Source organism: Etheostoma spectabile, chromosome 20, assembly GCF_008692095.1.
Source record: "Etheostoma spectabile isolate EspeVRDwgs_2016 chromosome 20, UIUC_Espe_1.0, whole genome shotgun sequence".
Taxonomy (NCBI): Eukaryota; Metazoa; Chordata; class Actinopteri; order Perciformes; family Percidae; genus Etheostoma; species Etheostoma spectabile.
The window spans coordinates 18,145,099-18,163,277 of NC_045752.1; the positions used below are offsets into that span (position 1 = coordinate 18,145,099).

Genomic DNA, 18,179 nt, shown 5'->3' on the forward strand with positions numbered 1-18,179 from the left:
TTTCAAAAACGTGCTGACCGTCACGAAAAAAAACGATAAACGTGTTTGTGTACACAAATCAAATAGATTAAATTACGTGACCACTTCACAAACTGCCTTTAGACTGGGTTAGACGGTTGTGTGTATGGCTCAGGGAAAGAGGTGGAGGAAGAGCAGTGTGCTCATTTATGCAATATAAATTATACTTTTCGCTCCATCTTCCTCCATTCACTGCCATGTTCAACATAATCCACATTTCTGAGCAAAACACAGAGCAAAGCACTTTTTTAAATAGCTGATATGCCCACATTTTTAAGTTTATCCACATAAATTTCTATATCAATACGTTCACAAAGGCCTTCTGGTGCCTACAACAACGTTATTTTATTGATATATCGTATCCTTTTGGTGATATGATCATTTTTTTGAGAGCTTGTTCAGTGTCTGAATAGCTGGTGTCACAGCTGACAGGCACAGCAGGTGCTCCGGTCGTTAACTGATTACAGATCAGAGAGATGACGTCACAGAGATTAAGGCTTCCTAGCTGTGTTTACAAACATGGCCACTGATAGTTCTCATCCATCAACAACCATCTCAGTCTCTATGTCTCTGTCAATTTCTTTGCTGTTGTCTCCATAACTCCTTTTAAAACAGACAGAGTGAAAAAACTAATTTGAGCTGTGTGTCCCTGTGTGTGTACCAAGCATAGTGGGCGTCCCTGTGTGTGTACCAAGCATGGTGGGCGTCCCTGTGTGTGTACCAAGCACAGTGGGCGTCCCTGTGTGTGTACCAAGCACAGTGGGCGTCCCTGTGTGTGTAACAACCATAGTGTGCGTCCCTGTGTGTGTAACAAGCACAGTGGGCGTCCCTGTGTGTGTAACAAGCTTAGTGTGTGTCCTTGTGCGTGTGTGTGTGTGTCTGTGTGCGCGCGCACGCCAGGAATGCACGCACACACACACACACACGTGGACTAACTGACCAATTGACTGACTCCTAACTGACTTCAACACCAACAGCTGTTTCATAGAAGACAGACTTGGAGATGAGTAGGAGGAGGAGAGGAAGGAGAGACAAGAGGTGTGAGCCTGGTTGGTTTAGCGCTAGCTACGTCATAGCTGTTTCTGGGAAACCGAAACATCTTAAATAGGTTTTAAAAAGTCATATCTCTGAAGGGTTAAGGCACTTTTTATTATTTTTTATGAAGTTTTATTGCTATTTGGATGTGCACCAAGTAGTAGGCACACTGATAAAATTTCTGCGGAATTTTCTAGTTAAATTATCATTATTTCTACTGCTCCTCGTATCTCTGCACTTGGGTCCAGGCCATATCTCTGACCCCCCCCCTTATCTCGAAGCCGATGCTGCGACCTTCCTCTGACGAGTAGATAAAGACATCATGGCTGGTAAGAGAAGATACAGATCAGCTGCTGATGGGGCGGCGGGTGTGAGATGTAGCTAGATGACTGACAGTGGTGTCAGTGGGTGGGGGGGTGTAGAGTGTATCTGAGCTGAGTGGTGTCAGTGGGGGGGGTGTAGAGTTTATAGGAGCTACATGACTGACAGTGGTGTCAGTGGTTGTTGGACTCGGAGCAGAATGGCTGCAGTCACAGAGCTCTCCTTCCTGCTGGTCGCTCTCATCAACAGCATCCATGCAGGAGAACATATTATTATCCAGGAGGAAGGGTCCTCTTACACCTTCACCCCCCCCAAGAACACCATCTCCTGCCTGATCTCCAGGTTTGTTGGTGGGGAGAACCTGGTGCTGTGGAACACCTCTGACCTCTGGTCCAACCAGTCCTCAGTACCTAGACCCCTGAAACGACGACGGGTCAGCAGGGTTAAGACTTCTTCCTACACCATCCGCCGCCTGACCCAGTCAGACTCCGGCCCGTACCGAGAGGAGTGCTGGACCGAGGGCACCGTAACCCATGGCACCAACATCACTATCATGGTTTGTTCTAGTAGTTCTGTTGGTAGGAGAGATATCAGAGCGAGACTCGGAGAAACAGTGGACCTGCCATGTGACAGAGCAGCTGGTAATCAGTACGTCCAGTGGCTCAAAAAGGACTCTCGATATAATCAGGGGACATGGAGCAGAGTTTTTGGGGACAAGACGACATCAGAGATAGAGGATGTTAGAGGAAGATACCAAGTGGTGACAAACTCATCAGATCTTCGTGTTTCCAATGTCACAGCAACAGACTTTAGATGGTACAGCTGTCTGGTGATGGACCAGCAGCAGTGTGTCAGCAGTGAGACTCTAGCGTTGAGACCATTGTATGAGGTAATCCACGGCTCAGTGGGGGAGACCGTCGTGTTGCCGTGCACCGTCGCTGACTCCACTGATGAACAGCCCCCCCACTGGAGGAAGTATAATCCAAAAACACACTCCTACCATGACCCAGGACTACTAAACCAGACTGATTGTTCAGTAGACCAAAATTACTCGCTGGTGTTTCCATCTCTAATGTTACATCACTCAGGTCGGTACCATTGTGATGCGTCTTGGAGAGAGCAACTGTATGATCTGGTGGTGTGTCCCACATTTGGTCCCCCTGCTGTAGAGCTCTTCTCAGAGGGAGATGATGTCACTCTAAGATGCACAGATAGGAGAAAGGGTAGGGGGCATCTTTGGTTCATCAAGTCAGACCGAACAGAGGGAAGAGTCTTTAATGTAAAGCCTGATCAGAGCATGAGCAGAGTGAGATGGAACTATGATAATGGTAACCTGGTTATCTCTAATATCTCAGTGGGAGACCTGGGGGGGTACTGGTGTGCAGTTATTGATGATGATGATTTTCTGTGTGAGTCAGCAGAGAGGACTATTTTAGTGTACATAGAGCCCTTTGGGATCTACTCCACCTTTTTCAAAGTGAGATGCTCAGTGCTCAGCGTCCTGCTGCTGATGTTCTGTGCTGCTGTAGGTGATGATACACACACACACACACACACACACACACACACACTTCTGTTAGGGGAGATTGGGTTAATAGTTTAACATGTTGGGCATTCACTTTTTAACATTTTATTATAAATATATTCATGTGTGTGTGTGGGTCAGTGTGTGTGGTGTGTGGTGTGTGGTGTGGTCTGTGGTCTGTCTGTCTTGTGTTGCGTGTGTCGTGGGTGTTGTGTGTGTGTGTGTGTGTGTGTGTGTGTGTGTGTGTGTGTTCCAGATGTATTTTGAATCCTAATATTATGGGATGGTGTATATTATCTATGAAGGAATGAATTGTCTTTAATGCACTCATAATAATTGTATCTTGTAGTGTTGCAAGGGTTATTAACATGTTATTAACGTGTTCTTAAATGTTATTAACTGTTATTAACGTGTTATTATATCTTGGTCTATATCTATAATCTATCGTCTGCATAATAAAGATTATTAAAAATGATTGTAAATTCTGATTAATTATTATAAACAACATATCTCTGGGTCTGTAAAATGTTTTGTGACGATTGGGTTTAGGAAAAGAAGAAAGCGATGGTTAGGTTTAGGAAAATAAGAAAGCGACGGTTGGGTTTAGGAAAATAAGAAAGCGACGGTTGGGTTTAGGAAAAAAAGAAAGTGATGGTTGGGTTTAGGAAAAGAAGAAAGCGATGGTTAGGTTTAGTAGAAGAAGAAAGCAATGGTTAGGTTTAGTAAAAGAAGAAAGCGATGGTTAGGTTTAGTAAAAGAAGAAAGCAATGGTTAGGTTTAGTAAAAGAAGAAAGCGATGGTTAGGTTTAGTAAAAGAAGAAAGCGATGGTTATGTTTAGTAAAAGAAGAAAGCGACAGCTGGGTTTAGGAAATGTGACACGCGGGACACAATCCTCTGTCTCCTGGGTGAAAGTCCTGTGTTGTTTGACCCATCCACCACCCCAACCAACATCTCTATGCGGATGTTCGGCCTTTCATACTACTCTCTATGTGGTGACCATCTAAAAAAAAACCAAGATAAACGTGTTTGTGTACACGAATCCAGTAGATTAAATTACGTGACAACTTCACAAACTGGGTTTAGACTGGGTTGGACGATCGTGTGCATGGCTCGAGGAAAGAGGTGGAGGAAGAGCAGTGTGTCTGCTCCTTTATTGTGGACTCAGAGGAACAGTCGGGGGACGATAACTGATAGCTTTTTTGCCATTGTTCTTTCTCCAAAGTATTTTCTGTATATTCAACTTATACAGCCATGACTTAAAACCACAGAGTCTGACCATCTGCTTCCTCTTTACCCCGGCACGCACACGCCCAGTGTATGAATGGTCAGGTGACATGTGTTGTCAGACGCCTTAATATGGGCAGAGATTATTTTTTAACAGTTGTGTGGACGGAGATTGTTTTTGTATCATAACATTGTTTGAAAATGAAAATGTAGTGTGGAATATCCCTAAGTAAGCAGCATTCCCAGAAGGAATATATCAGTTTGTATCATTAATGTCATGAAGGTTACTAAAATAGAGATTGTCTCAATAAACATTACTATAATGAGTATGGGTTCTGTATTGCAGAGATTATTGCAGTGAAATTAGTGCAGCACCTTGCCTTGAAACTCTGTAATTTCCATTTGACTCAGTGTCATTGCTATGACCTGCCTTTTGGCATTTTCAAAAAATATGCCTATCGGTGAACTATTCAAACAGTTAAGTTTCTGCTTTCTTCTTTTGCACTAGTGCGCAATGTACTTAAAGAGATACACAGATAAAAGAGACTGATAATGCTATTGGTTATGATTGACATGTCCTGTTGAACCATAACAAAGTATATCAGCCTGTGTTAAAAAAAAAACAGTCTATGACACGTTTTTTTCTAAATGTATTTTTGACAGAAAACATGGACTAGAAAAGTACTTAAACTGATTCTGTCTTTGGGTCCTCTGAATTGGGCAGTTTGGGAACACATGCTATCAAGATGCATGCTCAAAGTAACACATACCAACAAGACGCAAATTAGCTGGCTGATTGTGCAGGTTTCCTTCCCATGAGAAGCTCTGAAAAAAACACAACATAAACATAAAACAATGGGACTAGGAAGCGGTTCTTCAGTCGTTCCATGTGATCAAATCACTATACACACCTACACACGCTAAAAATAATCCTTAACAAAGGGATGGCATACAACATTACTTAACAAACAGGAAGCACATACTATAAACACTAGAAAACTGAATGGCTATTTAACATATGGGTATTATCAATGGAATCACTAATCCCAGGCTTCTTTTTAAGTGACAATTGACCAATTAAGAAACTTACTACAGCATCAAGCATTCCTTGCGATGGTAATAATAAGATGTGCAATTGTATGTATTGTATGTACCTGTAAGGTCAGAGGTCAAGCCTAGCTGCTAACCAGCACCACCTTAGCTGCCTGATCCAACATTAGCAGGGCAGATGCTCATCACGTTGAAGCAACCGGTAACCTGATTGTGTAATACTCTGATAAAAAAAAGGAAATGTCGCTGACCCAGAAATGCTGCTAGATAGGTTTTCAATGTGAAATTAACACACAGCTCTTTAAATGTCCCAAATGCGACCTTTTCAATGCATTGTAAACTACATTTTTGTTTTTAGATCAGTTATGTTCTCACTTTACTGCACAATTTGCTGCAATTGAACACTACATCAGTGCTATAACCTTGTCTAATAGGACAGTTGTGTGTTTGCGTGCTACCAAATAAATATAATGGTAACTGACATGTCACACATTCTTGCTTCAAGATAACACTCCAAATGTGACAAATGAGGCCGTGATGATTGCAATTGCAACAATTTTTTTATCATTCTTGCCTGGTAATGCAGGTCCAAGTCTGAGTAGAAAGCTCTGGGCTTCCCAAGATTTCCAAAAAAGATTAGGTCCTCCTGAGACTTCTGGTCACCAAATAAAACATTGTGTTAGTGCATCCACAGTGGAAACTGTGTTATCTGATGCGACTCTTCTGGTCTTATCTGGCCTGCCTGAAACTCCGGACGTCCCCTTGCATCCCAAAGGGCTTTTCACCAGACCACCATGGTGGCCTTCACCAGCTCTACAGCTCAGCATGTGGCACCTCTGGACATCTGTCAATATTTGGCCTAAGACTGCATAAATTGACAGCCCAAAGGGATCAATGGGTATCATTTAAAAATGATACATCTCTTTAGATTCATGGGAAAACCATTCTGACGTCTAAATCAGTTTGCTGCATGTTTCCTCTTTTCTCTTCACTTTGTTGTAACGTGTTAAAAAAACAAAAGTAAACTAACCAATGTACATTGGATGCACATGACTATAGTATAAAATCATTATAAACTAAGCCAAATAATGAGTATTAAGTTACATACAGTAATAAAGGGTGATATCAATGGAAACTATTTCCTGGTTGCATTGTGTATTTTACCCTATAGGTAAGATGGCTAAGTTTTCCATTTGGTGATGATACTAAAAAATTTTTTTAAGAAACGTGTGAATGTCAGGACCTTGTGCTAAGCGTCTTATTGTTCATCTCTGAGCTCTGTCTCATTACAGAGACACCAGCAGATCTGCCTCCCGGCGCTCCTGAAACCAGCACACAGCAGAGTCAGCAGATTTAAAAAGTGCATGCTTTTGCATAACTCTATGCGGGCATTTTTTTGTCTGTTTGCGCTATATTGCATATTGGTGTTGAATAAGCATGTCTACATTATATAATATTTCAAGGCAGTTCCCTGATTTGCTTTGTTGTCAAGAGTGAGATGATAAGATCAACACGGTAAAAATGTATCTGAAGCCAACAGCTTGTTAGTTACCTTGGCAAAAAAAAAAAAAAATGGAAACAGGTAATGCAATCCGCCTGTAAGGTTGCAGTCACACTAAATCAGACCCTCCAGCAGTTTGCACAATGTGTGGAGGACTCTCTCTCTCTCTCTCTCTCTCTCTCTCTCTCTCTCTCTCTCTCTCCAGCCGGCCGAGGCAGACGGCCGCCCACCAAGAGCAATGTTCTGTTTGAGGTTTCTGCCTGTCAAAAAAGGAAGTAAAAAAGTGTGTAAAAGGAAGTTTCCTTCCTTCCTTTTTTTCCTGGCCATTGTTGCACCCAATGCATTTCTCTTGGAGAAATCATTGGGTCTCTCTTTAAATTGTAAAGTGGGGTCTAGACCTACCTGAGATAACGTAAGTCATGATTTGACACTATAAATAAAATTGGATTAAAATTTTAAAAATAGATAGAAGATGATGTAGCAGTCTGAAGAGCCAGCAGGTCCTGTAGACATGAAGAGGAAGCTCTTTTCATGAACACATAAAATTACTGTTTCGTGTTTAACCTTAATATTTTAATAAAGGAGGATCTTGTGTGTAATTCGTTAGACTGTGCTGGCATGTTAAAGTAGGCTTCCTCTGACTACTGACAATAAAATGTCAAAGTTGTTCTTTGACATGATGAAGATACTGTTTTACTGTGGAAAATCCAACAAACTCTAAGCTACTGTCTCAAATGTCTTAACATCTTTCATTCCATTGGGTTTTTTTTAAGAACAGGTTAACACTTGCACTAACACAAGCTGCAGGGCCAGCAACTCTAACTGTACAGTTAGCTTAGCTTCAATAGTCTCCTCTTCCTCCTGTGAACATTTAGCTTTTATGCAGTTCAACATGCATGTTGGACATTAGCAATTAAGTCGTTTGCCTTTAATTAAATGCCATTGTGTAAAGGTAACAGCAAAATTTGTGTTATTTTTTATGACAGGGATATTTTTTTCACAAGAGAAAGCAAATCACCACAGAAATATGTAGGAGTGCAATTGTCTCACACACACACACACACAACAACACACACACACACACACAAACACACACACACACACACACACACACACACACACACACAAGCACACACACACACACACGGCCTTGGGTAAGTACACCAGTAATCATGATGCAATGTCTTGTTGTAATGTCTTGTTGTCTTGCATGCCATGAATTATCCTGTGACAACAATGATTGCACATCAATACATCAATATGATGTCACTTTTCTCACCCTCCAATGCAAACTAATGCAAATTGCATGCAGTGTCCAGCTCTGTGGGCTACTTTGATTTGCAGGAATGATAATAAACCATCACTAAATCACTCATCGATATATGTGTTTCTTTATTTGATCTTTGCTCCTCACATCATCTACAAAGACTACAGACTGAGCAGTTGTGGATAATGACACAGGTTTACCTTGGGTGCACGTCCTTCTCCAACTAATCCTCATCTTTTAACTCAACTTCTTCTTTTGCAAGTTTGCTCCATATTGATCAGCGCTATCTCACCAAACACCACTAAAGAGTTATTAAGGCTTCATGTTCATACTGTATGTGTGTGGGGAATTTCTTGAAATGCCACTGTGAAAATTACATCATATATACATATATATTTTATTAAGTTACTAAGTTATGACATCAATTTGCAGCCATAAAGTATCACAATGACTTACTATGACAGCAGGCAGATTCATTCTAATGAACAAAACCTACATGTTTTGCAGGGAGATGGAGATTCAGTGGCACTGTTAAACTCAATTTTTGCTCATTTACATAATAACAATAATCAACATGAATGAATGGCAGGAGTTTTGAGGCTAGAAAAGCAATGCAATAAATGGCAGATGTTGCCACAAAAAACTAATTTCTTTATCAGATATTAATTTTTTACATGTATGCATTCATTTACACTATCATCTGCTGAAGTAATAATGGGTGGGCTTAAAAAGTCATGTTAAAAGTCAAAATTACTTCTTTTTTTTTTCTCCTTGTTTACTATTTACTGCCAAAAGTGATTTTAGCTTTTAGTTACTTTTGTTTGTAGCAAATTCCGAAAAGTACTTTGGAAAAAAAGTGAGAAACATATCAACTTTGTGGAATAACAGTATCTGTGTGGTAGGCTACAGTTTTACACAAAAAAAAGTGGTTGGAAATGTTGAAAATGTCAACACTGCTGAGACACTTTCTAAAGTTTTGTTAAACGTACTTTGGACTGTCACAGCTGTGAGTTACACCTGTAACCAAAAAAAAAGAAAACGAAACAAACTTCACAGAGTGTGTGACCCCCCCCGCTTGCTTTGTTTCCTGGGCGGATCTTCGTTGCTCCCTGCTCACAGTTAGGACTTCAGCAAGCAGTATTTCTGTGGCTGCGCACGTGGAGGCGACAACACTATTGCAGCTGCGGGTCCACGCGCGCTCAGCCCCGCTTTGTAACTGCTTTTATCCTGTTGCGTCTCGAGCCCAATGCTGCCGGCAGCGGCACGTTTCATGCATTTTTTTAGAGCCCTCGCGCGGAAGAAGAAATATTTCGTAAACGAAAAGATTTGCCGAGAATGAGTCCCGCATAACTTCGGCTATTGTTGTTATCTACCCCCTCCTTTTTTCCCTGTCCCGCGCTCTCCAAGTTGAGTCATTGTACATAAGTATGGTAGATAAAGGCCCCTTGTTGACTTCTGCCATCATTTTTTACCTGTCCATTGGGGCAGCAATTTTTCAAGTCCTGGAAGAGCCTAATTGGAAGCTGGCTGCAATGCAGTATAGTAACCAGAAGAATAAAATACTGGAGGACTATCCCTGTCTGACCAAGGATGATTTGGACAAAATATTAGAGGTATGGACACGTTCTGAAACTGAATATAATGTCTGTTGACTTTGTGCAATACATACTGTAAACCAGTCAACCGCTGCGTGCTTTTATTGGCAGTCCAAAGTGAAAATCTAATCTAATTATCTAATCAATGTCACAATACTGTATTGCTGCTGTTATTTTTGACTTGAAAATGTTGACACATGAGAGCTTAATGAGTCTCAGCTGATATGTAAGCTTTCTCCAAACACTAAGGCAACTATCTTTTGGTGGGGTCCTTGTGTCCATGCCTAAAGATGATTATTAGCCTATTTTGCTACATGATGCAGTTAATTTGCTGTTGTAAAGATGCCATACAGTCTGTCTGGAGCAGTGATTGTGACACTGGGTGTGTGGGGGGCCAATCTGTATCATCAGCCATTAAAAGCTGCAGGACATGGTGTTCCATTGAGAATTTCTTGTTAAAAAGGCAATTCCTTAACCAGTAGTAAAGCTGGTGTCATTGACCTCTGGTATTACCATCAGCACTAAATGCATAAGTCAACAGTCCTGTGATTTCACAGGTGTTTGCCTGTGACATGTTGTTTGGTCACTTCCTTGATATGTGCAGGGTTTATGACCTTGATTCTTTCTGTTGGGTGTTTGAGTATAACAAGAAGATATGATCTTACAATGTCAGGGGGAAATCCTTTCCTGAAGAAGAGTGCAGAGAGAAGGCTTGATTTATGTGCTTTCAGTGTAAACAGCAGTGCAACATACCGTCTCAGAGGGATCCTTTTCTGCACTTGTAACACTGACAGTAGTTAGTTTCTGTCAAGACAAGGTAATTAGGCATTATTCCGATGCCTAATTTTTTTTGGGGGGGGGTTGCAAGTATAACCAGAAACATGTCTCAACCTGTCCCCCTTTTTGGGTCCACATCAGTATTAGAGAGATTTACTATCCCCACCATCCCCCCTTCTGCTTCCTTCTGCTTTTTGTGTTTGGGGGGAATGAAAAGGGATATGCCCATGAACCTCCCCCCCCCCCCCCCCCCCCCCCCCCCCATTTGTAACATCTTTGTTACAACCAAATCCTAGCAGTGACCAAAATCTGTTCTCACGAAAACATATTCAGGAATATTATAGTTGAGAGATTTTGGACATTTGCTTTTGGTAGTTGAAAGTTAGCAGCTGAAAGAGCTGTGATTTTGTTGAACTCTGAGCAGCCGCTCAACTGAAACATTTCCTGCTTCTGTGTGCGCTCTCTGTGGGACAAAGGCCATGTAATGTCATCTTTGGGGTTTCAAGGCACTTTCAAAAGATAATAAAAAATCGCATGTTTGACTTTTGAACCCTTTCCCCAGTTACACAGTGATGTGTCCCGTTGTCTTATCGTCATTCTAGATGTGCAGTTAACCACTTTCTTCCTCTGTTGGCGTTTGCCAAGACACCTGCTGCAAACGCTTTGGAAACAGTATATTAAAACGGAAAAAACATGCAGTATATCGCCCTAAAGTTTCCTTTATCCACTTCATTTGTGTGGAGCAGAGATTCTCTAAGGTTTCCATTGTGGAAACTTTGCACAGCTTGTTAACAATTAAAATATAAAAGCAGGCTTAACAAGAGAAGGCGACACTCTTCTTGTAAAAAAAGAAAAAAAAAGCAATTCTTCTCTGTTTTATTAACAAGGAGTTTACTATTAACTATAGGACCCTTGAAGTGGTCACGGTTTACAGATTGGATTTTATGGCCCATCAATGTTGGCTCTTGAGAAGCTGTTATAAAAGTTCAGTGAGGGGGGTTGCTGCATGTTATCTCTACTGCAAATAAGAATTGAACACTCAAGAGTGTCCTGGTTGTAGCATGTAGTCTAAGCAGCGTGCTCTGTGTTTCAATGTTGACAAAAAAAGAACTGTGGGCATAGACGGAAGAAAAATGCATTATGAAGTTGACAGCATTACACATACTTTTTGACACTATACTTGAATGCATGTACTGTATGTACTGTATATCTCAGTCATTGAAGTAGTGCATGTTTTCATAGCGCCTTCTAATTTTCTCAGTTTTAGTCTTCAGTGCTTGCAACCTTACAGCCCCCAAACGTTTGCAGGTTCTAAAACAATTATTTAAACTCATTTAAAAAAACATTAGAATTCCACATTATATCTATTCTCTTGGAATAATAGTTGCAGAGATTAAGCTATAGATATGAATGACTGTTTCTTGCTGTAACAGTCAGGGTGACCTTAAGGAAAGACCCTTTCACACACACATCTTGTCATTGTTTATGTAATTAATTAGCAGCATGTAAAGAGTAATTTCATGCTTCAAAAGTAGGGCTGCTTATCATCAACTTAATCTTTTTGTCCATGAAATTTAAAAAATATTATGAAGAAATGGCATTCACAATTTTGTAAAGCCCACAGTGATGACCTTAGTCAATTTGTCCCACCAACTGTCCAAATCGAGTCCAAAGGATATTCAATTGACTACTGTTTATTGTCTATGACAAAGAATACTAGCAAATCCTCATATTTGCATTAGTCTTGCATTGCCAGACCTATCTCCACAGCACTGTCAGCACTAGAGCTGTCAATCTTCTATAATACCATTCGAATTTCATTTATTTTTTAAATATTCAAATAATATTCAAATATTTAATGCTCAAACGCAACCTGTTACTAATATGTATTACACTACTGAGGCATATGCATTGTCAAAATACTATGAGCATGTGGTTGTTGTCACATCTTCTGTCCACTAGGGAGACTTCTAACATTAGCCCTGCCTTGAAGGGGAACTACATCATGGCGCATTGCACGCAACTTTGTTTACATTAATTTTACACTACGAGCATGCATCTACAAACACAAATCAACAATGAGCTCTGTAATGAAACATTATCTAACAAGTGTAGTGAAGCGGCGCTAACGGTGCTCGGTTAGCACAACGACAGCACAGCTGAAACGATTTGTCATAAACTAAGTAACAATGGTGTTAGCTAAGATGCTAACGACATTAATTACTAAGCCAAACGGTGCTGTCACTACTATTTTAGTCATCAGGTAAAAAACAAGAATGAGCTAACTTATGTTAACATAAGCACTTTGGCTCAGTGGATGTTGATTTTAAAGCGCTCATATTCTGCTCATTTTCAAGTACATAATTGTATTTTGAGGTTGTACCAGAATAGGTTTACATGGCTTCATTTTCAATTTTTGTTGTACAGTACATTGGTGCAGATCCTGTTTTCACCCTGTGTTTTTAGGTCTCTGTTTTAGCTACAGAGTGAGACTAATCACTTCTATACTATCTTTGTTGGGAGTTGCACATGTGCAGTAGCTCGGTGAGATCATATAAGCTTTGGTCTGTACAAGGCAGGATTAGCTGTGAGACTTCTTCTAAATGAGGGCCACTTGTGGAATACCTGCAGAACAAGAATGGAAGTAGTTCTTTTGGAGATTATGGTGAACTAGTGTGTGTTGTAGCAGTGTTTTGCCATTGAGTACGAGCTAGCATGCTAGCGCTAGATGAGGTAGCTGCTATTAGCCACCTCGTCTCGGCTAGTGACATAAATAACAGCTCACCCGGAGACTGAAGGCAGAGGACATTCAGAAACCTGTATCTCAGTCAATACAGCATGGATAGTTTTTTTTTTCCAGACCAGTGAATGGTTGACATTTTCGGCTGATGATGACTGAAAAAATGAATCGGTTAACAAAATAGTTGCAGATACATTTTAAATCTCTAATATAATTTTTTTTGTATTTAAAGTAATTTGATATTAAAAATAAAAAAACATCAAATTAATCTATATTCCTACCATAAACGTTGACATGACATATCATTGGATATGTAGGGTTTGCCTTTTTTTCTTAGTCTAGAATACTGAATATGAATCGAAACTGTGATCATCCAACTTTACATGTGCCTTTCCTCGGTGCAGCTTTGGTTTGCACTTGTTGCGTTTTGACTCGCCAGAGGAGTATCCTTTTATTTGATTTAGTTTTTTTGCATGATAGTTACACGTGACTTAAAGATTATGTTTATGTAGCAAAATAGGAAGTTTGCTAACACTGCTCAACACACTGCTGTCACATGCATGAAGTGAAACATGAACCCTTATCAGAATGAAAAAGCACAATGAAGAAGCGCTCTGTTTTCAAGGATAGCTGACTTTGTCATGTGCCCAGGGTGCTGTGTAGGGGCCGCTGGCTTGCAATAGCCAAGTCTTTCTTCCCCTTTTTAAAAGGAAGAAAAAAAAGTCATGGAAGGTAGCATTGTATTTTAAATGTTGTGAGCAATGATGAATGCTTTGTATGCCTAATTTGATTAACTTCAGATCCAGAGGGCTACACGTGGCATATATTGCCAGTACAATGTGAGAATTAATTTACGTCAGCATACCAATTGTAACCAATCTACACTGTTGTGGAAGTTGACCTGGTTTAGCAATGATCCTGCAGAGTTTATCAGCCCAACAAAGAAAAATGAGGAATAAATAAAAATGCCATATGTTTTTAAAGTGAAGTACGATGAAGTACGGTTTTCAATCTCATGCAGTAACAGCGTTGTTTAAAGCAGCCATTCACTAATCTGTACATGGTGTAATTTGCTCTGCTCAACCGATGAAAGCTGTAAGAATCCGCTTACTGTCTGCGAATTTTCCAGTTTTCCTTTATGTGTCTTTATAGAAAATATAGAAAAAACTGTACAATGGACATAAGTTGTCTGTACTTTGTGGGCCATAAGTGCATAATTAGTATCAGTTTATTTACCGTGTATTAATTTGTGAAGATAAGATTGGTTTGAGCATTGGAAAAAATGAATCACTCAACGTTGGATCTTTTGATTAGTGTGCACAGGGAAATCTCTGCGTTATTTCTCGAACACTTTGTTGGAAACCCATACACTTCTGTATAGGAATTAATACGCAATGACATGGAGGTGCTTGAGTGACTTCATTGTTAGTAAGGTGGTCAATCCAACCCAGAAGCGAGCAGCTGTTGTGCTCATGTGCTGGAAGTGGAAAAATACCTAGGAGCTGGAGTGGTATGCTGGGCCAGCTGTCCCGATAACAGTTGGGAGTTTGTCATCGTGTTTTTTACTTTCCTTTTGCTTATCAGTGAGCTAGCGGCAGATGCCAGCATTTTGGCAATATTTTCAGTTCCACAAAAGTTTAAGAAGAATTCTGTAGACTGTGTATGGCACCACATTGTGATTTTAAAACCAACTTAATGTATTTTGTATTAAGCTTTTTTTGTGTGTGTAATCCTTTTATTATAAATGTCTGACTTTAATGAGAGGCAAAGATTGTTTATAGCTTAACCGTTGATTTTGTTTCAGTATAACCATATCCCAAAAATACTAATGCTCAATGAGTAAATTAGTATTGCTGTAATTATTGGTTTGCTTTAGTAATCATATCATATATATAATTATATCACAAACATCCAATAGAAAAAAAGCTCTTCAGAGATCTTGCCGAAATGTAAAAGACGGTTCCTGCTTTCACCCTGCAGGGTTTCTCTCTGATGCCGTTTACTGCAGCTGACAGCTTAAAGGTTTTGGCACAATGTTTGGCATTTTTCACTATATTTTTAGAAAATGGTTTGATGGTTGCTCTGTGTAGGTGGCTAGGATTTTCATTGAGGTGTGTGTTGTATTTTGTGGCTGGACATTTAGGGCAGTGCTGAGTTATTACATAGCTTTGGTGAATACTCGATTCCGATTACGTCATTCTAGTGTCTTTTATTTCTGTGTGGCAGAAAGCTGCTTTGGACACAGTTCAGATTATAGATTCTGGAGGACCATTTTTTTATTTGTCGTGTATTTGTTTGTACTTGTACTATGTACTGTTATTTAACTTTAGTAAAAGCAAGAACATCTTGCTGCCATGTTGTTATATCTCAATAATGCAGTGTACCAACAACACTAGAGTGAGTCAGTGTTACATCATTAATAAGCTGAGGCAGTATTTTGTTTGGCTTTATTTAATACATTTTCAGATATGTTCCCACCTGATTTCATTTTAATCAGCAGAGACAAGTGAATGAATTAAAGATGAATGTTTGTGATAACGGAGGATATGTGATATTTAGGTCTTGGTAGAAGTTCTTTGGCGCTTAGACTCTACAGGAAGATTTGTAATAGAGGGGCGTCCCTGAGCAGCAGCAGGATACATCCCCCCCCATGGAGTCCAGACACTGGTGGTGGGGGCTGAAGATTCTGATCCAAGTGATAGAGATGACAAATCTGTGGAAGACTGTGGGTGCTTTGCCTTTTGTGACAATTTGCACTGAAATGGCAGCGGACAGCAACATGAATGCAAAGAAAGAATCATATTTTAACAAAGGCAGCAGCAGAATGATAGGCTAGCAATGTAGGTGTGTCTCTCAGCAATTGAATGGATGAGATCAGCTGTTGTGACCAGCTGATGAGAACAGCTGATAAGATAATTGACGGCCATAGACAGGACAGCAAGGATTAATGAGAATGCAGATGCGTGATAAATAAATCTACAGGCCTAAGCATGCAAAGTATAGACTTCCTGACTGAATTCATATTATAGCTTCCTTAGTCAGGTGTGCCACAAAATGTAATTTTGGTAAACACCATTTTTAAAGATTTATAAACGCAAACATTCTTTTAACCAAAATTACGGAGTTATTTTGTGTTTTTTGTTTTTTTAAGAACCAACTTTGACATTTACAGAAGAAGCATTGTTTTAGAGAAGCATCTTATGCAAATTATATTTCCTAAGCTCATGATAGTTTTTCCAAAACTGTGTTGGGTTCTGTTTAGCTCTTTAAAAAACACTTCACCCAGTCAAGAATATCCATGTGGGTATCATGCTGTCCAGTGGTCTAGTGATCAGGCTTGTAAAGAAGCCAACTTAACAAACTCCTCCAAAGTTGGTTTGGGCTCAGTATGACACAAAGGGTCTTGTCTTTGTCCCCTGATGCTTGTGCCTTTTGACTGGTTCTCAGGGTTATTTGTGACCTGAGGTGACAATGAGTTGACCAGTAGTTGACTTTTTAACCTTTTTATAAGAACCTTGCTAATTAAAATGCCTGTTCAGTCATGTTTCAGTCATCTTTAGTTAGCCTAGTTAGTGCTTTATTAGTACTTTTTTTGTAGGTCACATTTAACACATAGGTAGCAATACAGGGTATTTCCAAAATTGGCATTATCCGTAAACATGTTAACATATAAAGCCGGCGTTTTAAAGGTTATCTTCCTTATCCTCTATATGAGTGATATACAGCGGGTGAAATAAGTATTGAACACGTCACCATTCTTCTCAGTAAATATATTTCCAAAGGTGCTATTGACATGGAATGTTCACCAGACGTTGGTTACAACCCAAGTAATCAATACTTACAAAGAAACCAAAACAAATAAGTTCAGAAATTTAAGTTTTGTGTAATAATGTGAAATGACACAGGGAAAAAGTATTGAACACACTTACTGATATTTATTTTATACTTTGTACAAAAGCCTTTGTTGGTAATGACAGCTTCAAGACACCTCTTGTATAAAAAAACTAGTAACATGCATTGCTCTGGTGGGATTTTGGCCCCTTTTTCCACACAGTCTTCAAATCTTGAAGGTTCCGTGGGCATCTTCTATGAATCTTGATCTTCAGTTCTTTCCATAGATTTTCAATGGGATTTAAGTCAGGTGATTGGCTGGACCATTCTAGCAGCTTTATTTTCTTTCTTTGAAACCAATTGAAAGTTTCCTTGGCTGTGTGTTTGGGATCATTGTCTTACTGAAATGTCTACCCTCGTTTCATCTTCATCATCCTGGTAGATGGCAGCAGATTTTGTCAAGAATGTCTCAGTAAATTTGCCCATTCATCCTTCCTTCAACTTATGCGCCAAATCAAATGCTGGAGTTAACGGACTGTTCTTTAATTGTAGGTGCAGATTTCAATGCTGTGTGGAACCCAAATATTGATCGGTTGAACACGAAGGCCACTAGGTACCAGGATCAGGCTACAAATGCTCTGAAATCATGGGCCAGCAGCTTGGGGCTTATAGATATTTGGCGTACAGTTAATCCCACCTGTAAGGACTATTCCTTTTTCTCAGGTAGACACAAATCCTTTTCCAGGATAGAATTTCTTTTTGCATCCACTCAGTTATTTCATTCAACTGATAAAGCGCTGTTACTTCCAATGGCATTGTCTGACCATAATTGTCCTTTGCACCACCACAATTGGCCAATTGTCTCAACGTGCAGTTAGATGGCGCTTTAATACTTCTTTACTGAAAAATGCGCACAAATTTACGTCGTTGAAGCTGCAAAACCTTGAAGCTAAATTTACCAGATTAGATTAGATTATTAGATTAGACTCATTATTACAAATTTTACCGACCGGTTAGCTTTAGAAGGATCATTAGTCAAGAAGGAAATAAACAACATTCTGAAACAGAAATCTGAATTCCTCATCCATAGAGCAAGACAGCGCTAATACTTTCAGGGAGCTAGACCTTGTCACCTTCTCGCTATGAGATTAAGATCCAGGGATTTTTTTGCTGACATTCCCGCTATTAAATCTTCAGATGGTAGCATTAGAGCTAACCCTGTCGAAATAAAATAAATCCTTTCAGACATTTTATTCCAATATGTTTGAATCTGAGGTTACGTTGGATAAATCTC

General features: G+C 39.8%; 2 protein-coding genes and 1 long non-coding RNA gene across 3 annotated transcripts in view; 2 read left to right on the forward strand and 1 right to left on the reverse strand.

The window, feature by feature from the left end:
• Positions 1–1,459: 1,459 nt before the first annotated feature.
• On the forward strand, positions 1,460–4,091 carry LOC116670579 (uncharacterized). The gene is made up of 3 exons (XM_032501157.1): positions 1,460–1,494; positions 1,545–2,899; positions 3,984–4,091. The coding sequence occupies exons 2-3, from the start codon at positions 1,574–1,576 to the stop codon at positions 4,089–4,091; spliced, it is 1,434 nt and encodes a 477-aa protein (XP_032357048.1). The 5' UTR covers positions 1,460–1,494; positions 1,545–1,573.
• A 2,742-nt stretch (positions 4,092–6,833) lies between these two features.
• LOC116670292 (uncharacterized) overlaps positions 6,834–18,179 on the reverse strand; it is a 19,997-nt gene continuing 8,651 nt past the window's right edge. The window contains exons 3-4 of the long non-coding RNA XR_004326994.1: positions 11,210–11,215; positions 6,834–6,874 (exon numbers count right to left, since the gene is read on the reverse strand). This is a non-coding gene — a long non-coding RNA (uncharacterized LOC116670292). The remainder of the gene's footprint in view (positions 6,875–11,209; positions 11,216–18,179) is intronic.
• The window catches only part of kcnk5a (potassium channel, subfamily K, member 5a), an 18,007-nt gene continuing 8,869 nt past the window's right edge, over positions 9,042–18,179 (forward strand). The window contains exon 1 of the mRNA XM_032500749.1: positions 9,042–9,555. Coding sequence (XP_032356640.1) covers positions 9,370–9,555 — 186 coding nt within the window. The 5' untranslated portion in view covers positions 9,042–9,369. The remainder of the gene's footprint in view (positions 9,556–18,179) is intronic.